Source organism: Podarcis gaigeae (genome assembly GCF_964106915.1).
Source record: "Podarcis gaigeae genome assembly, chromosome: 2".
NCBI lineage: Eukaryota > Metazoa > Chordata > Lepidosauria > Squamata > Lacertidae > Podarcis > Podarcis gaigeae.
The window spans coordinates 7,633,226-7,658,426 of NC_139679.1; the positions used below are offsets into that span (position 1 = coordinate 7,633,226).

A 25,201-nucleotide genomic window follows, 5' to 3' on the forward strand; every position below is an offset into this window, starting at 1 on the left:
TTGTGTGTAAACTGGTTCCAAGTGGTTAAGGTCATTAGTGGTTATTTACTAATAATAACAAGGGACGCGGGTGGCGCTGTGAGTTAAGCCACAGAGCCTAGGACTTGCTGATCAGAAGGTATCTATTGATTTGTTTTACCTTGTGGGCTTATAGCCGAATAAAGTATTATCTATCTATCTAAGGTTGGCGGTTCGAATCCCCATGACGGGGTGAGCTCCCGTTGCTCGGTCCCTGCTCCTGCCAACCTAGCAGTTTGAAAGCATGTCAAAGTGCAAGTAGATAAATAGGTACCGCTCCAGCAGGAAGGTAAACGGCGTTTCCGTGTGCTGCTCTGGTTCACCAGAAGTGGTTTAGTCATGCTGGCCACATGACCCGGAAGCTGTACACCGGCTCCTTCGGCCAATAAAGCAAGATGAGCGCCGCAACCCCAGAGTCGGTCATGACTGGACCTAATGGCCAGGGGTCCCTTTACCTTTACCTTTTACTAATAATAACACCTTAAATTTGGTCCAATAGCAAATTGGCAACCAATGCAGACCTCTCAGCACAGGTCTGACAAGGTCTCACACCTGTCACCAATTTTGCCACAGCATTTTGCACTAACTGCAGCTTCCAGATCCAGCATAAGGGAAGCCCCACATACAGCACATTTGTCAGGGAATGGTCTGGATCTGAAGATTGAGGAATGCAGTCGCAGGCAGATCAGCTCCTCTCAGAAGAGGAGGTGGAATATTCAGGGGGGCTCACCTCTAGTGTTTTCAGAAGCAGAGAGAGAGGCAGACACAGAAGCTAAACAGATTAAGGAGGAGTAAGCCAGCTACGCGGGTGGTGCTGTGGTGTAAACCACAGAGCCTAGAGCTTGCCGATCAGAAAGTCAGTGTTTTGAATCCCCGCGACAGGATGAGCTTCCGTTGCTCGGTCCCTGCTCCTGCCAACCTAGCAGTTCGAAAGCATGTCAAATGCAAGTAGACAAATAGGTACCACTCCGGTGGGAAGGTAAACAGAGTCTCTGTGTGCTGCTCTGGTTTTGCCAGAAGCAGCTTAGTTATGCTGGCCACATGACCTGGAAAAACTATCTGTGGACAAATGCCGGCTCCCTCGGCCAGTAAAGCGAGATGAGTGTGCAACCCCAGAGTCGTCTGCAACTGGACTTAATTGTCAGGGGTCCTTTACCTTTACCTTTTTACCCAGCTACGAGATAATGCTAAGAGATCCAGAAGGGAGGGGGCAGCTGGGAGACACATCAACTGAGAGTGGGGGGGAACCCCCCTCCCCACGGACTCCGAGGTCCACACGTATCAGAGAACAAAGGAGGCAAAGAGGGAGAGGAACTTCCCACTGGCTCCCCCTTGTTGAGAAAGTCAGAAGGAGGATTCAGAGTAGGCAACTGATCTCCTTGTGGAGGGTTTGTGCTTGCAACATGATGCTGTAATAAAAGAACTATAAATCTATCAACTGCTCGTTAATTCTTATCTGTGAGCTACCGAAGGGAGAGGGGAACTCTCACGCTTGACAGCATTGCAGTAATCCAGTCTTGAATTAACCCATGTATGAACTACTGTAGCCAAGCTTTCTTGGTCCAGGAATGGTCACAGCTTTCAGACCAGTTGCGAGAGCCAATGAGAGCTTTCCTTCCAACAGCAGCTCAGGAGGACCAAATTTTCTCAGGATTGCAAAAATGGAGAAGAGGCTTGCACTCTCCCATCAGCTGTGATCCCAATATAGTAAGTCTTCCACTTATGTGCACTTAACTTGTGCACATTCAGCTTTATGTGTGGAGCAAAAAAAATAATTTATTTAAAAGGGAGTGAAAAGGAGGGGGGTTTTGAGGGGGGGATCCTGCCTGCCATTGAACCCAATGGATTTTGACTGTACACAATTTTGGCTTTAGGCATGATCCCCAGAATGAAACCCCTGAGTAAATTGAGGGCTTACCGTAATTTTCAATGTACACACATAGCAGCTGCTACTGGCATCTTTTAATACAACAGTAAAACTAATATAGGGATGTGGGTGGCGCCGTGATCTAAACCACAGAGCCTAGGGCTTGCTGATCGGAAGGTCGGCGGTTCAAATCCCCGCGAAGGGGTGAGTTCCCGTTGCTCGGTCCCTGCTCCTGCCAACCTAACAGTTTGAAAGCAAGTAGATAAATAGGTACCACTCCGGCGGGAAGGTAAACAGCGTTTCCCTGCGCTGCTCTGGTTCGCCAGAAGCGGCTTAGTCATGCTGGCCACATGACCTGGAAGCTGTACGCTGGCTCCCTTGGCCAATAAAGCAAAATGAGTGCCGCAAACCCAGAGTCAGCCACGACTGGACCTAATGGTCAGGGGCCCTTTACCTTTACCTTTACCTTTAAAACTAATAAAACATCTAGCTTGGCCCTTAATAGTGAAAGAATGTCAAAAATACCCTTACCGGATCACACCCAGTTCCACTGAGTTTGTCTCACTGTTTTTAAGTGGAGCCAGATATATGTGGGAAGCTCACAAGCAAGCCATTCCTCTTCTCTGTCCCCAGCATGTGGTATGCAGAGAGAGACTGCCTCTAAACATGGAGGTTCCCTTTAGCTATCATGACTTATGGCCAACAGCAACCCTACTCTCCAAGAATTTGTCCAGACCTTTTCAAAAACCCATCTAAACCATTGAAGAATGGAGGATGAAGTTAATGGACTATGCAGAATTAGACAAACTAACAGGAAGGATCCGAAACCGGCGGGACCAGAAATTTACCAAAGACTGGAGTAAATTTACGAATTAATTGAAAAGTATTTGTGATGACCAGACGATGTTTGTAGGTTTGCAAGAAGTTCTGTGAGGAGTAATATTGTAAAAATGGAGAAGGGGAGATGTTATGTTAAGAGATGTAAAGACAATACTAAGTTAAGAAATGCATAAGAAATGGTTAAGACGGAGGATCATCAGAGGTACTGATGGAAGTCCAATAAGATTGTATTTGTAATAAATTGTGCGGTACGTTTTATAATTTGAATGTTAAAATTAATAAAAATGTATTTAAAAAAACACCCATCTAAACCAAGAAAGGAAAATAACGATCGGTGGCCCTAGAGCCAGCATGGAAAGCAAAATACAACCAGAGGAATGACAAGATGGAACTGACAGGAAACGAAGGAATGTTGTGTGAGAGTAGGGGATGGGTGGGGTTGTGTGCAATTTCCATGAGATTTTTAAGTGTAAGAAAAGAAAGCATACCATGTGCAGCCTTATGTTCATAGACCACTGCTCCACTGAACCCAGGACCACCTAGCAACCCTGAACAGAGCAGCTCTCCATGGTCCTGAACAGAGACCTTTCTTAGCCCTGACTTCCAGTGTTTCCTACATCAGAGGTACGGAATATGTGGCCCACCATTCATTGTTGGACTCCCAACTCCCAATTAGTCTCAGCCAGGAATTATGGGAGTTGAAGGTTCTTTACTCTTTATAGAGATGACAGGGAGTCAACCCAAGACCAGTGATCTACCACTGAGCTACAGGAACAACCTGTAAGGAGACTTGAGGAGAAAGGCTATGGCACAATGGCAGAACATCTGGTTTCCATGCAGAAGGTCCCAGATTCAAACCCCACCACCCCCAGGTAGGGTTTGGGAGAGACCCCTGTCAGAAACCCCAGAGGGCCCGTGGTCCTGTGTGGTCCTGTGGTCCTTTGCCTGCAGGATCCTTGGTTCCTGAGTTAGAACAGACTGGTAGTAATCATGTTGTAGGTGCTTAAGGATGTGAGAGCTCCGGACTGTGGGGAGTGGCACCCATTCTTACCATCCAGTCATCAGGTTAGTTCAGCACTGCTGCTCTACCCTGAATTTCCTGGAGGATAACAACAAATCACCTTCATTCATGGCCTACGACAGTCTCTGTGCTTGAACAGCTATTGTGTAGGATATCCATTTCCACCCTCCAAATGTGGCGGGCGTGTGATCTTTTCCCCAATAATGCTGAAGATAAAACAGTGAAGATAAAACATAGCATGTGGTGGACTTGCTCCAAGATTAAAGCCTTTTGGGATATTATATATAATGAATTGAAAAAGGTATTCAAGTATAATTTCAGTAAAAAACCAGGGGCTTCCTGTTGGGGTTAACTGAGGAAATTCAAGTGAAAGATGTAAATTTGTTGATGTATGCAACAATGGCCGCAAGAATACTCCTGTCCCAGAAATGGAAGCAACAAGAACCCCCCACATTGGCAAGTAAAGATGGTCAAATATGTGGAGCTGGCAAAGCTGACGGGGAAGATTTGAAATCGCTGTGTTGATTTGTTTCAAAAGGACTGGGGCAAATTTATACTCTATTTGAAAGAAAATTGTAAACAGTTGAATACAAACAGTTGAAATGTTTGGTAATGGAAAATTAAGGAGCTGATTTACTTATAAGAAGGTGATTTTTAAAAGATTGATTTAAGGTAAAAAAGTGAATTTCGTAATGTGGAGAAATTGTTAATGAGATAAGGAAGTCCGTTAGAGGGAAGAAAGGTCAAGGCTTTATTTAAGCAATGTTTTAAGTCATGAATTAATTATTATTATTATTATTATTATTATTATTATTATTATTATTATTATTTTCTCTAATTCTTTGATACTGAAATGTAATAAAATATGAAAAAATTAATAAAAATTAATAAAAATTTAACAAAAAACATAGCTCAGTGGCTTCCATGTTCAATCCCTGGCAGCTTCAGGTAAGGCATGCAAAGTCTCCTGCCTAAAACCCTGGACAGCTGCCTCCAGTCAGTGCAGGCAATACTGACCTAAATGGGCCCATGGTTTGTGTTCCTCTGTGTTCCTATGTGCCAACAAAGCCAGAGAAACATCACTCGAGCACAAGCTATTCCTCTTCTATATAAACAGTCTAATTCCTTGGCTCTCTAAAACTTATATATGCCAGATGAGAAGCCACAGAGGCCAAGTCCATGTGCAGGTTTGTGGTGCAGAAGGCTGCAGTGTAGACAAACCCTCTTTGTCTCTGCTGAGAAAGGAGGCGTTTTCCTTCAGTTAATAAGCTTTGCTGAAACGCTAAATAATGCATCTGCAACCCCATTCAAGATAATGCAGTTCGCTTCCACAATCTGAGTCAGTTTTATTTCTCTGCGCATCTAATCAAATGAAAAGCAGTCTGCAGCACAATGCCTCATTGAAATATCTTGCGTAATTGACTGATATTAGTAACCTTTGTGGGAAGGAAATGTGCTTAGAATTATCAGGGCTTGAATGCAATCTTCTCAATCAAGAGCCTATTTCTACAAAGCTACTTTCCTGGAAGGAAAAAATTAAGAAAGCTCCATTAAGTCTTCCACTGACTCTTCCATTAACACATTATTTTGGTTATCAGGCAAAAGAGCAACTGCCTCTGAAAACGAATGCTACATCCCCTCTCTTTAAGATCCTTTTTAAACATTTCATTTACCTGAAGATAGTGCAACCAATCAAACACATAGTCTTTAACTTGTTCATATGGGGATATATAGAAAAAGTATCTAAATTTCAAACAGAGATAATAAATAATGATTTTAAGATAATGTCAAAAATGTATAAAATTTTATTGGAATGGCAAACGAAGGATGAGGAGATTAAGTCGGTTATGATACATTGGGCCAGAGACTTTGGTTATAACATACAACTGGCTGACTGGGAAAAAGTATGGAATGAAAATATGAAATTTACTGCATGTTTGGCGATAAAGGAAAACATTATGAAAATTGTATATAGATGGTACATTACACCGGTTAAGTTAGCAAAAATGTACAAAACATGTAACAAGTGCTGGAAATGTAAAGAAAAAGAAGGATCATTCTTTCATATGTGGTGGGAATGTAAGAAGGTTAAGGGTTTCTGGGAAATGATATATAATGAGTTGAAAAGGATGTTTAAATATACATTTGTAAAGAAACCAGAAGCCTTTTTGTTAGGAATAACAGGAAGAGAGATTAATAGAAGGGACTACAAACTCTTTCAATATGCAGTAACAGCGGCAAGAATATTAATGGCCCGAAAATGGAAACAAGAGGAACTACCGACACTTGAAGAGTGGAGAATGAAACTTATGGACTACGCAGAACTGGACAAAATGACTGGGAAAATTAGATACCAAAAGGATCACAAATTCATCGAGGACTGGGGAAAGTTTACGGATTATCTGAAAAACATATGTGATGTACAGACAACGTTAGTCGGTTTTAAAGAGGCTTTGTGACTGTTAAAGATGTATTGTAAAAAAAAAACAGAGACGATAAGTTAGTATTAACTGGCAATATAAGACATGGAAATTGCGTAATGAATAGAAAATATGGATGATTGGTGGAGGAGCTGGTGGAAGTACAAAAAAACTGGAAAATTGAGAACAGGATTGTGTTGATTAATTTGTAAAAGAAAATTTAATTAAAATTTATTTCAAAAAAAAAGAAAGAAAACGAATGCTACAAAAATGTCTCAAGCAACTTTCTGTTTTCCAGTAAGCTTGAAGTTCACAGAGTTCCAAAAGATGAAGATTTTAACAGCTCAGGGCAGTTTCTCTATCACTCACAAGTGTATGTACTTTCCTGCAGAGGATGACTAGAGTCTGTTACATCAAACAAAGATAGCATTTCCCATAGCAAACCGGGGCTTTGACACTAATATCTTAATCAGCTCCTTAATGGGCAAGTCTCACAAGGCTGCCAATGGGGTGAGGTCAGGTTTGATGGTGTTTTTTAAAAAATAAAAAGTCATTGTCATGAAAGCTAGCGAAACATTTGCATTTTTAAAAAAATCATTTTTAGCACAGTTTAGTAGAAATACGTAGCATGCAACACACACACATTTTTGCTGGAAAGCACACTCCACTTGTAACAACCATGACAAAATCATGAACAGCCGTAACAATTTTCTCAGACTCCGAGGAAATCTTGAGGTTGCAAGCCAACCTGACCAAGTCTAATCAGGGCCATGTAAAATATGTGCATTTAAGGTGTCTAAAATGACATGTGGAGGTTTGCATTTGCAGGATATCTGTTTTACAGAGAACTGTAACAAGTGCAAAAAGGTGTTTCAATGTTATGTTAATCGATTACTTATCCCTGGGAGTCTGGATCTCTCTTGGAAGCTAAAAGCATATTGAATAAGTAGCTTGCTTTTCTGAATCTCTCTCTGTAACCAGAGAGAGAATACCGTATTTTTCCATCTATAAGACGCCTCCATGTATAAGATCCCCCTGTTTTTCAGAGCTCAATTTTAAGAAAATGAGGGGAGATGGCCCAAAGTGGTTGAGCTTCTCCCCCCACACAGCTGCGGGCAGGAAAAACTCCCTAGATTGTTTCCCACACGCAGCGACATCGGGGGGAAGTTGCGTTCCTGCCAACTGGCCGGCCGGCAGGTTTGCCACTTCTCCCCCCTCCCCCCATGCCACTATCCATGTATTGTATGACCCCATGATTTTTGAGTCAAAAAACCTCATCTAATGCAAGGAAAAATACGGTAGTTATTGGACTATACATTGGTACCTCAGGTTAAGTACTTAATTCGTTCTGGAGGTCCGTACTTAACCTGAAACTGTTCTTAACCTGAATTACCACTTTAGCTAATGGGTCCTCCTGCTGCTGCCGTGCCGCCGGAGCACGATTTCTGTTCTCATCCTGAAGCAAAGTTCTTAACCTGAAGCACTATTTCTGGGTTAGCGGAGTCTGTAACCTGAAGCGTATGTAACCTGAGGTACCACTGTACTAACAAGTAAGAACTGAAAGAAAACTGGACTGCATTGCTCGTTGTTTAAGAGCAATGCGTTGATTGATATTTGAAACGATGCTTTGTAACAAGTTTATAGACTGTTTGCAGTAAAACTTTGGAACTCCTTGTGGCACAAGGCAAAGATCAGGAAATTACACTCAGGTAACTCTTAACTTGCCACACATATGGGCTAGGGCTAAGTCAAAATCACCCCCCCCCCCATGAATTTACCATTCCTGTTTGGGGGTGTTTTGGCAAATTTTGGGGTGGGGAGCCAAATAGTTGCAATAGTTTCAGGTGAGTGGGACACTTACCATGATGGCAACCGGTTCTTTCTTTCTCTCTGTACCCCCCTCCCTCTCTCCCTCTCTCCCTCTCTCTGGTCTGACTGCCACCATTGGTGCACCTTGCATTATTATTTTTTACACAGTAAAAAAAAAAAAAAACGGAAAGAGAAAATCTTTAGTTGACACGGCAATAACCCCCCTCCCCCAGAAACCATTCATACAATTTCATCACCCCACCCCAAAAATTATGCCCCCATTTCTCGAAGCCAAAATGGGGTGGTTTTAGCCCTTCTCTAATATGAATATATAGGGACACGGGTGGCGCTGTGGGTTAAACCACAGAGCCTAGGACTTGCCAATCAGAAGGTCGGTGGTTCGAATCCCCACGACGGGGTGAGCTCCCGTTGCTCAGTCCCATCTCCTGCCAACCTAGCAGTTCAAAAGCATGTCAAAGTGCAAGCAGATAAATAGGTACCACTCTGGCGGGAAGGTGAACGGTGTTTCCGTGCACTGCTCTGGTTCACCAGAAGCAGCTTAGTCATGCTGGCCACATGACCCGGAAGCTATCTGCGGACAAATGCCGGATCCCTCGGCCTATAGAGCGAGATGAGCGCTGCAACCCCAGAGTCGGTCACAACTGGACCTAGTGGTCAGGAGTCCCTTTACCTTTTCCTTTAATATGAATATATGAAGCTGCCTTTTACCCTTGGCCCATATATGGCTCAGTACTGCCTGTTTGACGGGAGACAGCCCTCCAGCGTCTCTGGCAAAAACATCCTTCTAATCTCCACCCCACTACTAAGAAAAGGTGCCGGGCAGTGAAATTGGGGTCTGCTGTATGCAAAGCAGGAGGATGCCATTTGGATTTTCTGCCCCAGGCTCCACTCCACCTTACGCTGACACTGTTCCTTTCCTTTTTAATCATCCTTAACTGGCACCTGCAATTTCTTCGATGGTGCTTGCGTTCATATCCAGAAGGACAATCCCATTGATGATGCAGCTCCTCAGCTCAAAGATACTGTGCAATGAGAGGGTTGCAACGTAGGGTTTACTCCAACGTTCTCCTCCATCTTCCACATCTTCTTCAAACTTCACCCACCTGCAAGTGATGGACACCAACACAATCCAAATCAATAGGAACAGTTTTCTTGGAAAAAAACAAAAAACCTTGACCCTGGTGCTGAGTACCAATGTGCAAATTTATTTTATTACATTTATATCCTTTCCCAGAACCCAAGATGGAGGCAGTCTCTTACCCAATCACTAGACCTGCTTAGCTTCAAGCAAGGTAGTGGCCTGATGGGCCTTTTTAATTTTAATTTAAGTATTTCTACACCACCTTCTACTTGTTACCCATAATCCTTTAATTTGAGATGCCAGCAATTGAATGTGGGAGCTTCTGCAAGCACTGCTTGTACTCTACCTATAAATTATTGCCCCTTCCCAAAGCGAAGTATGGACGCAGGTGGCACTGTGGTCTAAACCACAGAGCCTAGGGCTTGCCGATCGGAAGGTTGGCAGTTTGAATCCCTGCGATGGGGTGAGCTCCTGTTGCTCGGTCCCTGCTCCTGCCAACCTAGCAGTTTGAAAGCACGTCAAAGTGCAAGTAGATAAATAGGTACCACTCCGGTGGGAAGGTAAACAGCGTTTACGTGCACTGCTCTGGTACGCCAGAAGTGGCTTAGTCATGCTGGCCACATGACCCAAAAGCTGTCTGCAGACAAACGCCGGCTCCCTTGGCCTATAGAGCAAAATGAGCGAGCAACCCCAGAGTCGTTCGCGACTGGACCTAACGGTCAGGGGTACCTTTACCTAAAGCTAAGTATTCTCAAAATATGAGAAGTATCTTTCAAGGAAAGTACAATCAGCTGCTATGGGAAGCTGTCAGTAGAACATAAATGAGGCAATGGTTTTCTTGTTTTCAGAGAGCACTGAGAGTCTTACATTTTGCCACTTCAGGGGGCTCCAAATAGCAGTTCCCTGCTTTGTAGTGGCTCTGAGAAACCAAGGCTTATGAAGCTGTGATCTACCCAGATTACTAAAATGAATTCTCCCAGTGTTCACAAACAAACTGGTGCAGAAGGAGTTACCAGTCACTTGCTTTGTTTATTTTGAAAATCAACACCTATGGAAACATCTGGAGCTACCAAGGCTGAATGTAGAAAACACTGGCTGGTAGCAACAACATGTCTTCTGCCAGTAGATGTCACCACTGGGCAAAGCAACAGTGAATGTGTTCTTTGGTTTGTGTGAGCTTGGCAGGTACATTAGCACATGTATTTTGAATAGGTTTGGAAGTGCATTTAAGGCACTTATGAACTAGAGACGCAAAGTGGCATTTGGCAGCAGCTTAGCAGCTCTTTGCTCAGCAGAAACAAAACAGCCCAGAGACTGGATTTCCTGGAATCCAGAAGGTCCTGCTGCAAAGCATGGAAGCCTTCTCCAGTGTTGTTGGTTCAGCAGCCAATGATGAAAAGCCTCCTCAATTGGACTGATGTGAAGGCACTACCATCTCATGCTGACTCAGGAAGCTTGCATGCATGTTCAAAGCAGCCCATTAGTAAAACCCACCAGATACCATTCAAACTGGGACATCTGGAACTGATTCTGGAACAGGAGCAGAAAGTATGGTAGAATTCCAGATGCAAAATCCTGTCCTGCCAGACTGCCTGAGTGAAACTGGGTGCTTCTATCCCTTCTTCATTCAAGACTTACAGTAATCCCACACAGATATTACTGTACTGACAACTCCCTTGCCACATCTCTGGCAACCCATGTGATAGAAGATCATCTGTTCAGCATCAGCATTCAGGATGCAGCCTGTCCATTTAACTTTCTGGTCCCATAAGCAGGGGAAAGGGTTACTTGTTCCTTTAAGAATGCTTCTGGCTTAATTCTTTGGAGCTAAACTGACCACACAGGAAGCTGGCGTACAGCTGTTGTCCTTTATTTTTACCTTGCTGTTTCCTTCCACTCTGAATCTTCATCCTCCTTCACGCAGATTTCATCCATCTCTGTGAACAAGTCATGGGGGACATGTTCCTCATCCTCCTCCATGCCAATGATAAACTGAACTCTCCGAGATGGGGAATCTAAGAAAATGGAGCAATAAGTAAATAACAAACAGGGAGACGAGCTTTGAGAGCACGATTAATTGCTTTCCCCCCCTCTTTTGAATATCCTGCAAAAAAAAGGACAAGAGGGAAAAGCCTTGTAATGTTTCTAGACATGGGACTAGTAGCTTACAGGAGCAGCCCCTCAGCATAAGAACACAACATGCAAAAGAATAATATGCAGTACCACAGATAATGAAGATTTGTGCAACGGAAGCAACTTCCTGCATTGCTAGCTACTTACTACATTTGCTACCTAGTAAATGTACCTAGTAAATACATTTACTACCTAGTAAATACATTTACTACCTAGCCAGAAGTGTACAGCAAGAAAAGTTACTCTACAGCTCTACAATTCTCTTGAAGGATCTAATGGTAGCCATGTTGGGAAAGCTTCTGTCTCTGAGGTATTGGAAATCTATACGGGACACTGGCCCATGAAGTTGCTTGCCCTACTGTCATGTCCACCTCACATAGTAACCCAGCACTGCACACTCACCATTAGACCCAGGCTCTTCTTGCATTTGTCGCACCCGATCTCGCTTCCTGTGCTTCTGGCCATGTCTGTGATGTCTGTGGGTCTGTCTCACTAAAGGCATCCGCACCCCAACATACAGAGTCCTGTGCCCTGGAATCAAAGCAGAGAACTTTAAGGTTTGTATTGGATGTAACTGATACAAATCATATCCTGTGCAAACTTCTCCCCTTCTCATTCCAATCCCAGCCATTCTCCAGAACCAGAACAGCCCAAACAGTAACAGCATCTTGAATGGTTTTGGAGCAACTTTCCTGGAAAAACTAGGAATCAAAGCCTTTCCACATGTCCATCCTATTGACATATAAAATAGGGGTGGGGGCACTGAGTCCACTCTCTTTCCCATCATGCAATTGCATCAGCCATGTTTCTCTGCTTATGGCTCACTTCTGTTAATCATGGACAGGAACAGAGAAAAGCAGGTAGAGCAATGGACTGCAGGAAAGTAAGGCTCAGAAGGAAGGGTGGAAGATTCAGTGCCCATTTCCTATGCACTCCCTTTGAAGATATTCCAAAAAACGGCCTCCAGTCTTCTACAAAACGTTCATGAACCTTTGAATTGCAGGCACCTTCAGGCCCTGGACAAGACAGCATCTACCCAAGTTGGCCATTCCTTGACAGGTGGGAAGTGTAAGAGGGCTTCCTCTTCCAGTCCAACTTTGCTTGAGCAACAAGGTCCTCCTGAGCTGCAGTGTGTTCCTGTATTCATAGTTATTTTTTGGTCCTGACTTCTGGCTTGCTCATTGACCCCTAGTTTTTCCACTGACTTCTACCTTGCTTCATGGCTGCCCTGTGGCTCTGGATTATTCATTGGCCCTGCTGGCTGGCTGGTCCCACAGCCACTAGTAATCCCCAGACTGTTGATCATGGCCCATTCCTGTTGGGCACACACTACAATGATTAGCCCAATGGTTTAGTTCAGAAGCATGGCCTGCTGGGACACATGATGAATATATATAGCTCAGGCTGTTTTGGGCATTGTGGTTCATGAATGGCCCAGACGGATTTATGGAGCCAGTGAAGACCCTGGAATGTCAGTTTAATGTGTTTCTGATTACCCATCTTTTTCTGGATGCTGAGACCGTGTGTTGCATTACTTCTGAGTAGTCTCTTCAAGCCCCATGTAGACCTAATTGCAGTAAGTCTAGCCTTCAAGCTACGAAAGTAAGAATGAATACTGCCAGTTCAGAATCTGAAAAAGAAGCAGCTGCAGCTTTCTAACCAATGTAAGCTATGAATTGTGGGGGGTTTGGGGGGGACTTTTCAATTTAGCCATTTGGAAAGCTGCTAAAGGTAAAGGGACCCCTGACTGTTAGGTCCAGTCACAGATGACTCTGGGGTTGCAGCGCTCATCTCGCTTTATTGGCCGAGGGAGCTTCCGGGTCATGTGGCCAGCATGACTAAGTCGCTTCTGGCGAACCAGAGCAGCGCACGGAAACACCGTTTACCTTCCTGCCAGAGTGGTACCTATTTATCTACTTGCACTTTGACGTGCTTTCAAACTGCTAGGCTGGCAGGAGCTGGAGCTCACCCCATCGCTGGGATTCGAACCGCCAACCTTCCGATCGGCAGGCCCAAGAGGCTCTGGGGTTTAGACCACAGCGCCACCCGCGTCCCTGCTACCAATATTTTAATATTGGCGGTGAGATGTTGTTTGAGAAGGGTCATAGCTCATGCGCAGAGCATTGGCTTTGCATGCAGAACATTCAACGTTTGATCCCTGAGGTTTTTATGAGTTTTTCACCCCATCACTTAACTTTTTCTCTTTTTTTAGGGTTCAAGGATGCAGTTCTGCTTGGAAGCTCAGGCCGTGGATACACGGCAATGCAGAAAACGTACTCAGCTCTCATTCAGAGCACCCCCGTCCTTGTTGTTACTGCACACCTTCCAAGAAAACAGGTACCTTCTGTTCAAGGTTTGGGTCTGAGTCCCAAGAAACCATGACCTTTATTTATATAAAACTGAGAGGGTGAAAAGATTTGTGACATTTTTCTGCTGTGCAATTTATTACTAATTCAAGCACACTGTGCCAGGCTGAATACAAAGAGAGAATAAAAGGAACAAGGAATAAAAAGAACAGCGGAAGGAGCTGCGGAGATTCCCCCTCCTCCACCTTTGGACTTAGAGGGGCTTCCTCTTAAGGGTGACTTCCCTTTGATATAAAAGGGAATTATTTATAGGTACTGACACCCTGCTTGCTTTGCGTGGGATTTTGACAGACGAGAAGCACACGATATTCACCCTTTGTTTCCAAATCCTGTTAGGAAGATTAGTGCCGTAAGCCACCTTAAGGGTCTGTTTGAAGCTGATGTGAAAGAGTGTGCAATCCTGTGCATATTTACTCAGGTCTAAGTCCCACCATTCAATGGGATTACCTTCTCCCACTGCAGTGCTGCAGCCTGAGATAAGATGAAGTTTCAGATGCAAATCTCAGTATATCAGTAATAGTGAATGTGACAAATCTCAGACTACAAAGTGCAGCATATTCAGGATTTGGTATTGTGACTCCCAACTATGTTTTACTCCAAGAAGAGCCATTAAAATGAATGACATGGCTAACTTAGGTCCATTAACTTCAATGGCTCTACTTTGAGCATGGCCAACAATGGATACAACTCAGAGTCCTTTAAAATCTGGTTTTCGTCTCCAGCATGTTTTCTATTTCCTGTTGTGGCTCTTGCCCTTTGGAATTCCTGTTTGGAGAGTCCTTTGCCGTGTTTTTTCTTGCAGGAATGCAAGACGCAAGGGGAGGGGGACTTTTGTTTCAGTCCACCCTAGGGGGATGTGTTTGAAGTGAAAAAAATAATTGGTGTGCTGCATTTATGACTGCAATTCTTGTTGGCACCTTTTACTAGTTTTTATCACTTGTCACAGGTAACAGAGCTTTCCCCTGGTGGAATGTTTCAAAGTTATGAAGGACAATTTATTCTATAGATTTATTATTAATAATTTATATACCACCTACATGCCAAAGTGGCTTCTAAGAGGTTTACCAGTATGAAATCAATACATTATGAAAATACACAATTAAACAATTCCATCAAAGTATTGAAAGTATCCATAATTTACATATAACGAGGTGAAATGTTAAAGGAAGATAGAAAGTAAGAAGGGGATTACAGAGATGCTAAGAATTTAGTAAAGATGTTCAGAAGTCAGAAAGAGGGAGGGAAGGAGGTCGGTGCTCAGTCGAGCAATGTTTAAGGTTATTGTTGTATGTGACAAAATGTGGCTATAATAAATATTGAAAACTCAATACACTGGGCAACAATTTTTTACTTTTTGAATGTTGTCTAGATTTCTACAACTGATTTAGGGTATTTTTGCACTGCTGAATCAGGAAATGGCATCCGTTTCTCTCCATCAGGTCAGGTTTTTGTGCTGTGTTGATTTGGGAAAAAAAATCAGATCGTGTGACAAAATCGATTACATTTTTGTGGCATTATCAGCTGATTTTTGTCAACACATATCATCCTAAATATGTTTTTAAGAGAAAGAAATGTTTTTCCAACAACATATATTGATTACCTGATAGAAACATTGATTACTGTAAACTGAATGGTGGGCATTGATAAAGGTAAGTACACGTAAATTGCATGTTGCTTCACCATTTTTCAAACTTCAGGGCTTGAACTTCCGTTTCTTGGAACTCCTGGAATGCTCAGCGGCAGGGAGGTCTCTCTTCAGAGTCCAACAGTAGTCAGCCATCATGACTGCATCCCAGTGACCCCGATACCTGGTCTCCATCTCTTTCATGTCCTGATGGAATCTCTCCCCCTGCTCGTCACTCATTGAACCCAGGTTCTCAGGAAACCGGTCCATATGTGAAAATAGGTAGTGCATCTTGACGCTCATGTTGCAGCCCAGGTTTCTGAAAGCAGTCAGCATGTTGTTGACAAGTTCTGCGTAGTTTCTGGCCTTATTGTTGCCCAGAAAGTTCTTCACTACCAGAACAAATGCCTTCCACGCTTCCAGTTCCACTTAATCACCCATAACTACCCAGAACTATCGGACCTGAATACTTCTTGTCATTAAAATAATCATTTCCAATCAAAACAATTATTTGACATGGCATTTTACCCCCACCAACTTCTTCTAAAATGCTCCACACAAGCGTACATGTGAACAAAAATGTAAAAAAATGACATGTGGTCATAGCTCAAAAACTTGACCTGATTGAGCAAAACCAATGTGATTTTTGGATTCAGCGCATCAGATTCGTCCTAAATCATCTGAAAAAAACGCAGACAACAAATTTGTTGTTGACCAGTGAATAAAATAAAAATAATAAATAAAAATGCAATAAAACAAGCCAGTCAAAAAGCATAACTGCTAAAACATGTAAAACAACAACAACTAAAACAATTAGAAAACAAGTTCAACTTGCGATCCACAAACAGAGAGGGAGAATTTTGCTTTGGAAGGAAGCTCTATCAGATCTTTGCTCATGTCGAAAATTTGCATGAAGGCTTGGAACAGTCCGTGCTATGGAACAATTTCATTCAGAGGGATATTTGGTAGCAGAAGAAGCAGCAGGCTGTGTTTGTTGGGCAAATATTTGCTAGTCATAGTGGGAGGTACTCACACTGTCACATAACACAAGCTACTTTAAACATGCGTGTGCATCTGAGTGCCCACATAGCAGCAGCTGCTCGACCCAAAGGATGATAGTGCCAATTGCAGAGTTCCAGCGTTCTCTTCACCCAGCATTTGTGAATCCTTGGCCTCAGCACCACTGCTAAAGGAATTACAGAGTTCTCTGTGGCACCACCGCCAAAGATTCTTTGGCTTCTCAGATTCCAAGTGTCAGAGTGGCTTGCACAAAATCCAATCCCACATTTCAAGTTCCTGAAGGACATCGGTTGTCATTCTTATATGACAGTCAAGTTTCTAGTCCCTGTGGTTTTGAAAGTGTCATGGATGTGTAATCAACGGGCAGCTGTCTAACGTAAGTCAGGAGCCAGGAAGCAGCAGCTGGGCCAGGGAGTTGGAACCAGGGAAGGAGCAGGCAAGAATGACAAAAGCAGGAATTGGATCCAAGGAGCAAAGAAGATGTTAGAGCAGATGACAAAGCCAGGAATCAGGACCAAAGGGTACGACAAGGAACACACCAGAGTTAGGCATATCCTCTGCTCGTGCAAACTGGAAACCCTTTTATAGTCCTTTCTGTCCAGGAGGTGCCAATGACCAGTATGCCTGGGTGAGGCCAATTCAGGCCTGAAGGTTCTTAACTACTTAGGGCAGTAGATATTCGAGACTTACAATTCACCAGATGGAACAGCCACATGCAAACAGAAGGTCTCAAGTTTGAGCCCAGCAGCTCCTGGGAGAATATTTTTGAGTACCACAATATTACAGGGGGGAGAAGCTTGATTTAGCAGGTTTCCTGCCTCTCCTTCCTGGAATCCTGTCACATTCCACTACCCAAAGACTTCTACTGCCCCTCCGCTATGGCGCATATGGAAGTTAGCATTACATTGTTGGAACCAGAATCTGAAGTGAAACAGGAATGTGCTGCCCTGCAGTGCCCCCCTGAAGATTCCCTTACCAGGTTCCAGTGTGATCTCAGGAGACATCTACAAGATCTCACAAAATCTTGCCGGAAGCTGCTGCTGCTGCCTCCACTTCTCTGCCAGCAGCAAAGGGGGCATCATCACCTCTTTGGGTTTTGCTGCCTGAGGCAGCATTCTCAGCCTGCATCATGGGTGGACTGGCCCTGGTCAGACCAATAGCTTGAGGGGTGGCACCATCGTGGGTGCAATGGCACCATCTTGAAACAGCCATGCTCAGGCTCCAGCATACAATGAAGTGAACTTCTCATATGCCTTCTCAGACACCCTTGAGGGCTTTGTTGTGTAAGGGTTGAATATTTTCAACATTTCCCAAAAATTCACAACCTATAGTGCTGTGTTATTCTAAGAGGCAAGCACAAAAAGCTTCAGGTCAAACAGGCAGTGTGAAAAGGAACAGGAGAGGATGTTCTCACTTTCTGGTGCAAAGTCTGAGAGACGGTTCAGATTGGCTGGGTTGGGGGGGGGGAGATCCTGGGCAAAGAAGAAGAAGAAGAAGAAGAAGAAGAAGAAGAAGAAGAAGAAGAAGAAGAAGAAGAAGAGTAGTAGTAGTTTGGATTTGATATCCCACTTTATTACTACCCGAAGGAGTCTCAAAGCGGCTAACATTCTCCTTTCCCTTCCTCCCCCACAACAAACACTCTGTGAGGTGAGTGGGGCTGAGAGACTTCAGAGAAGTGTGACTAGCCCAAGGTCACCCAGCAGCTGCATGTGGAGGAGCGGAGATGCGAACCCGGTTCACCAGATTACCGCTCTTAACCACTACACCACAGGGGCTCTCAATGCTAGCCACAATAAACTTTATTCAACTACACTGTTTATGGTAATGTCAAACAATGTTGCCCTGTGTTCTGTATGTTTTAATAAATCATTGCTGAGTGTGAAGACGTCTTGGTGGGGCCTGAGGATTCCCATATATAAAACATAGGATGCTACCATGAGGCAGCCTCATGATTTGATACACCAAAGTATAGGAAATAAGACAAAGAAAGTGCGTGTGTTTTTGTTTTCATTTTAAAGCAGGTCTATTTGTTCCCATGAGATGAAATGTAGCTCAAAATATGCCATCTACTCTGCAAGGACAAAATGCATCTCTTGCAAGAACACACACACACCCCTGTAACATGGAAAAAGAAAAGGGATCAATACAGGCAGAAGACAGCATCTGATATGGATTGGAGGGAAATATATGTAATAGATAAAACTAAGCATGGCTGAATAGTTCAGATCTGGGCACTCCCATTTTTCTGATTCCATATTAGTTTGCAATTAAAAAAAAGTTCACACAAAAAGTCACCAGCATTTTACTACTAATTTCTCACAAACATTTTTGTATACAATTTTCCCAAGTATTTTGTAAAGCAGTTTCCCATAATATAACACAGTTTTCTATGTCATTTTCACCAGTATATTTTTTCCCCTACATTTGGGGACAGTATATGCATTTTTGCACACATTACTTGGCCAGAAAATCACATTGCAAAATCTGGAGAAGAGGAAATTTCAACGGAGGGTTGTGTTTCAGTATTCTTATTGATTTGGAAAGTGTGGGTTTAGTAGGTTTGCCTTTAAATGAGAACTGAATCAATTTTGTCCCCCATCCTTATCTCCTACACACTTTTAAAACCACCATACTTGTATAACTCCTGTACGTGTACCACCACATATAACTCGTTTAAAAAAAAATAAATCAAGATATATTGAATTTTCACACTTGAAATAAAGCAGAATGGAAGTAGTCATGCAAAATAATCAAGTTTCCCAAATCCTGCATGCAGAATTTGAATTTTCTTGCTAAAGAAATTGGATTTTCACCAGAGTCTTGATTTATGAGACGCAGTATAAGCAGTGTTGGTTCTGTGGTATACAAGACACTGTATCTGGAACCTTCTCAGATAGAAAGCACATTTACTTCACTTTCCAAATAGTTAATGATGATTAATGGCCTGCCAGAGAAGTGGGGGAGGGGGGGCAGGAAGGAACAGCCTCACCTTCCAGCTCTTCGGGTTCATAACGAATGTTGACAACATTTCTGGTACCTCCCAGATCCACAACAGCCTCATCCTCTGGTCTCTGGTAGAGAAACAATGAGGGTGCGTCACACATATTATTAACACACAAATCTATGCATCTACCCCATGAACCAGATTAAAGAACAGTGAAGGTCAATGCTGATTCCTGTTCAAGAATACTGTAAATTTCTGACACATACAAATATTCTTTCCCCTCTGTTGAACAGTCACATGTAAACACTGGCCTACCCAAATATAGCCAGATGTTTGTACATACACAATCACATACAGTTCCTCTCACACACATTTTGGGATACCTTTGGAAATATCTGCAATATAAACAGCATTATATGAGCTATTCTACGGCTTCGTAGCAATGTTTGCTATAGGAATATGGATGCAAGCAGCCAATATGTTGTCTTACCCCTATTCAATAAAATTGTGCAGTCATTTAAGATTGGTATAACGGGTGCTGATATCAGAAAATGTCACTAAAGCACTGCATTAGGGAGTGCTATTCCTTTATGCATTTCCTAGAGGGAAGAGGTTGCAGGTTGTCTAAGGACCAGTCAATTACTTTGCCCTTCTTCTCAAATTTTCATCAATACTTCTCCTGCCAGTGCTGACCCAAAACATTGTGTGGCCTCACAGGGCCCCCACCCCACCCCCTAGGCTAAGATCAGTGGTGTAGCATCAGTTGTTGGTGCCTGGGGCAGGTGCACATGTGCCAGGCAGGCAGCAGATAGACTGGGAGGGGGTGCCAGCCCAGCCCTCGCCACCACCACTGGAGTGACCTCACTCCCACCACAGCAAAGCATGGCCACGCTAAGCTGTCTGCCTGCCTGTGCAGGGAACAGCCTGGCCGACCAACACGGCCCTTGGCAGGTGGAGAGGAGTATCAGGCCAGGCTGTGCTGGGGGCACCTGCATGGGGGCATCTGGTTCAAACCCACTCAAAAAATTGTGTGCTTGGGGCCATAGCCCCCTGGCACCCTCTACACAATGCCCCTGGCTATGGTCATGTATTGCTGCACCAAAGACCACTTTTTGTCTTCATCAATTTCCCCCCATTCACATACTTCATGATGTCTGAAGCAAATCCCTTCCTTCTGCTGCCTAGCAAAGCCAGCCTTTCCTCCTGCCCCAATTCAAAAGTAGGAGAAGAGGCAGAGATGTGTGACATTATAGAAGCTTATTTGCCCTTTGTGCCAAGGGGACTCACAATCCAAATTTAGATGTGGGGGATGGGAAACATCCAAGTTAAAATTCAGATCATGCATCAACACTCATTTTTCAAGTCCTAGAGAAAATTAAGACTATTAAAGCTTAGCAGTACGGAGAAGCAACAATCTTGTTTAGTCCTTCTCTGTTTCCTGACATAGAAGCTTGGCTGGGGAAAAGGGATTATTTCTCTCTTATCAAAGTGCATTTCAGACTTGTTGCACTTACTATATACCCTGATAAAGCTCTTCCTCACAGGACACAGCGATTCCATACATCATTTTAATAATTAGATAGATAGAGGAGAAAGGACACTTTGCTAATAGCAAGCTCCAGTGCCACTCTTTTATTTATTTTTCTTCCCTCAACCTAGAAAGATAAATAATGCATAGCTCTGCTGGGCAGAATTTCCCATAGGGAAAAGCGAAAGCATTCTTTCCACCCATAATGAGCAACAAGAGGAACCAACTGTAGGGGCCAGAAGGGGCTTCTGCCCCCTCAATATTTGTGAGCAGGGGGCTGAGCCACCCCAATACTGAGGGTCCCAAAACAGATCAAGCTCTCTGCAAACCTGCCCTCCATGCTTCCCATTCCCCGGCCAACGGGCGAGTACTCTTGTACTGGGCAGGGATGGAGGGCAGTGGTTGATATTTACTCAATGTGCTCTCCAGCCCCTGTCACCAGCAGAGTGCAATGGGGATCTCTGCAGGGGGCTCCTGGTTGATGCTTCCCCCCATTGCGCACCCGGGGCAACAGCCCCCATGGAACCCTCCACCTGGTGCATGACATTGTGCATATAACATCACACAGCGCTGAGTCCCTCGATGTGGAAGGCAAGCTGGCAGCCCTGAGCAGCAGCAAAACTACAAGATCCAAAAATTCATGAAGAGACAGGATCTGCCCAAACTGGAGTTCAAACTGGGGGTGTTGTATTCTCGGTTGCTCTTAGATTTTCCTCCCCATTGTATCTTCATTTTATTTTCAGTTCCTGCAAGAATACTGCACATCGGAAGCTAGAACAACAGAAAAGGGAGATGAACAAGAACCTCTCACTTTTCCCGCCTAGTTTTCCACCAGCAGAGAATCCTTTACATAGAGGATCACTTAAAATAAATAAACCAGCGCCTCCAGTTGCAGTCTGAAATGACAGTGCACTCTAACACCCCCACCACCATCACCTCCTTCTCATAGAACTCATTCTGCTGCCTCCTGTGTAGATCCAGACTCGTGCCTGCTCTGCACATGCCGCAGAATGCACTGTGAGCATTATGATTATTTATTATATTTATTCGTTGTTTTCCCCAAGATAAACGAAACTTGAAGCAACTTGCAAATATGAATATCAAAAACAAGGATAAGGTAAAGGTAAAGGGACCGCTGACTGTTAGGTCCAGTCGTGGCCGACTCTGGGGTTGCAGCGCTCATCTCACTTTATTGGCCGAGGGAGCCAGCGTACAGCTTCCGGGTCATGTGGCCAGCAGGACTAAGCCGCTTCTGGCGAACCAGAGCAGCGCACGGAAACGCCGTTTACCTTCCCGTCGGAGTGGTACCTATTTATCTACTTGCACTTTGACATGCTTTCGAACTGCTAGGTTGGCAGGAGCAGGGACCGAGCAACGGGAGTTCACCCCTTCGTGGTTCTAGGCTCTGTGGTTTAACCCACAGCGCCACCCACGTCCCTTAAAACAAGGATAAAACAACTTAAAATGACACACGCACACACATAATAATGTTTCTGCCTGATTTCTAAAAGCACATAGTAATAGTGTCTGGTGTGCCTCCCTGGAGCACGTATTCCATAAACAGGGAGCCACCACTGAGAAGGCCTGTTCTCAAGTTGCCACCCTCTGCATCTCCTTTTGAAGGAGCACACACAAAAAGAGTCTCAGATGAAGCATGTGAATTGTACTACCATGTTCTAAATGCATATACCTGGAGATTTTATCACTGGGTTAGAATGCCAACTTCAAGGAAGTCCCAGAATGGCCAATACCCCGCTGTTGTGCTAGGGCTGAGGCTGATTTGTTTATATTTTAGTACAGAATTGTGACCATATACAGCAGTATAGAAGAATGACAGTAACAAATTCTGAGGTCCTTCAGAGAGACATAACCTCTTTCCCTGGCACCCTAGGAAGTCACAGAGTAAGCCATTTTAATTGGGCTTTGGGTTGTCCCTGTTTCAGTGCTTTTTTCTAAAAAAAAAATGGGGTACTCTCATTTCCCTACTCATATTGAAATACTGCCCTTCAATGAGGCCAAACTTGGATTCACAAAATGTTTAGGGGTATGCATACCCCTGTGTACCTCCAGAAAAAAGCACTGTCTAGGGTTAAACCACCCTAAAACAGTAAAAGGCACAGGACAGGGGCTATTAAAAAAGAAAAAGCTGGCAACTCTAATTCAGTTATATCACTAGATCCAGGTATTGGCTTTATTTGACATTAACCTTTATTTTAATGTTGTTGCTCTGGTGAACCTTTGGAGCCTGGTTTCCTGTAAGGTGATTAAGTAAGTGCTTCTACTATGGTAACGTTAACACCATCTACTCATAGTGTGAAGTTAACACTATAATTACACCATAATTGATTTAGGCTGCAATCCTATACCCACTTACCTGGGAGTAAGGCTCACATGAATTACATAGTTCTCACGTCTGAAAAGAAGACTATAGCCTTAGCACTGTTAACCAATGCTCTAAGTAATTATGGTCAGCCTAGGGCTTGCTGATCAGAAGGTCGGCAGTTCGAATCCCCATGACGGGGTGAGCTCCTGTTACTCAGCCCCAGCTCCTGCCAACCTAGCAGTTTGAAAGCACGTCAAAGTGCAAGTAGGGAAGGTAAACAGCGTTTCCATGCACTGCTCTGGTTCGCCAGAAGTGGCTTAGTCATGCTGGCCACATGACCCGGAAAAACCATCTGTGGACAAACGCTGGCTCCATCGGCCTATAGAGCAAGATGAGCGCTGCAACCCCAGAGTCGTCCATGACTGGACCTAATGGTCAGGGGTCCCTTTACCTTTACCTTTGGGGGTTTTAACCATTTGCAGGGCTTCCAGTGGGGACTCATCCATCCTCATAAAAGCGCTTTACCTGCAAGTTCCTGAATGATGTCATGGTTATCTTCCAAAGCCGTGCAAGGTCAGAAAGAAAGAAGAATCAATCTTCTTCTACAATTATGTTCAAGAATCCAGGTCCTGGGCTAAGTTCTCTTCTGGTGCAAGTCTGGGTTGCCAAAGGGAGGCTTGAGTCCATTCCATACACCCATTTAGCTGACTAGGCATTGACCCCCAACAGAAGCCACTTGCTACTTCTTAAAGCATCTCTTTTAGACAATCTTTTTTAATGGGCAGGTGGGGAGGGGAGGGGGAAAGGTTGAACCATTGAAGATGCTGCTTCAGCTGGGTTTCCTCGCTAACTCTGTTCCCAGAGCCACCTGACTTTCATTACTATGACAGCATGGAACACGGCAGCATGAATATTCCAAATGGTACCCACCCTTCTGTCTCATCAAATCCATTCTTAAGGAGCTTTCTTGGAAAGTAAGGGGAGTGGGAGGGAAGGATGTAAACCTTGAGGTCCTGTTCTCACAACTACCTTGACACTGGAAGTCAGTACAAAATGCACCGGGCTTCATCAGATTGCCCATCTGGTAAGAAGGCAGCAATCTTCTGTTTATAGGCTAGCCATGTGAAAAAGAAGAGGGCAGGGCTACTGAGTCTTTCAAAAGTTGTGTAGAGGAGGGGATTGGGGGCCACGGGGGCCTATAAATATTTATCTTGGGTTGGGGTCCATCCCAGTTCCCTGGAGGGAGAGAACTAAGTTATTCCCATCACATTTCAAGGTGTATTTTAATGGGAAAGCCTTTAAAATCCACCCAAAGCACTTTAGGAAATAGTATTTATAAGGGGGTTCATCCCTCCCCTCCAAAAAAACCCCCAAACTTTTATAACTTCTAAAACAGGGCATCCAGCCACCTACAGCCTGAGCAGCTAATAATACACAAGCCTCCCTGCACACCACATGCATAGTTAAGTCCTCTTAGGAGGGAGGAGACTTAATGGCAAGATGCACTAGCTGCTGAAACTGTGGGTGGCTAGATGCCCTGTTTATGTTTAAAAGGGGAGTTGGGGTGGTGGTACAGAGGTAGGCACTGTAGGAACCTCTGGCCCTACAGATGTTGCCGAACTGCACCCAGCAGCACCCAGGGGGAAAATGTGGGCCATTACCAGGGCCAGATACAAGAAAATAGGGTGTCTATCACAGGGAAAGGGGAGCCATTCATGCATATGTACGTTATCTGCGCATTCTAACACAGGCTGCAGTCCCAAGCACACTTACCTGCGTATAAGCTCCCTTGAACACAGTAGGACGAACTTCTGAATAAACATGCATAAGGTTGCACTGTTGGTTTTTTTAGGGTATATTTCCCTCCTTCTGAAACTCATGAGTGAGCTCTATGTTGAAAATTCTCTTTCCTACAGCAGACAAGCCTTCAGGACGACTATGCCTGTTAACAGGCAAGCTCTGCTTGAAATGTTATCATTGACGTAATAGGGCATCCAAAATGAAAAACGACACCAATCAGTTAAAATTAGATGGTGACCATGGCCTTCAGCCCTGTGCCCCATATTACTGTTTAACAATGGGGAAAACACAAAAGTAAACATCTGGAGAAAACAGAATACGCAGCCCAAGGAAAATGCAAAATCAGTTTCCTTCTGGGCACACTTTTGAGCTGATCTACATAGTGG

The 25,201-nt window shown here is 44.0% G+C and overlaps 1 protein-coding gene across 6 annotated transcripts in view; it reads right to left on the reverse strand.

The window, feature by feature from the left end:
- Nucleotides 1–24,982, reverse strand: part of SLC4A8 (solute carrier family 4 member 8) — a 62,667-nt gene extending 37,685 nt beyond the window's left edge. For 3 of the 6 annotated variants that reach the window (XR_014561829.1, XR_014561830.1, XM_083729367.1), the window contains exons 1-5: nt 23,541–23,893; nt 19,210–19,291; nt 11,613–11,741; nt 10,957–11,092; nt 8,939–9,099 (exon numbers count right to left, since the gene is read on the reverse strand). Coding sequence is in view for 2 of the 6 variants with exons in the window: in XM_083729367.1 (XP_083585493.1) it covers nt 8,939–9,099; nt 10,957–11,092; nt 11,613–11,741; nt 19,210–19,291; nt 23,541–23,564 (532 nt within the window). In the remaining 4 variants the exon portion in view is untranslated. Of the gene's footprint in view, nt 1–8,938; nt 9,100–10,956; nt 11,093–11,612; nt 11,742–19,209; nt 19,292–23,540; nt 23,894–24,788 lie in introns of those variants that run through there. The other 3 variants (XR_014561828.1, XM_083729366.1, XR_014561827.1) reach the window with 2 other exon arrangements.
- Between the last annotated feature and the right edge of the window lie 219 nt (nt 24,983–25,201).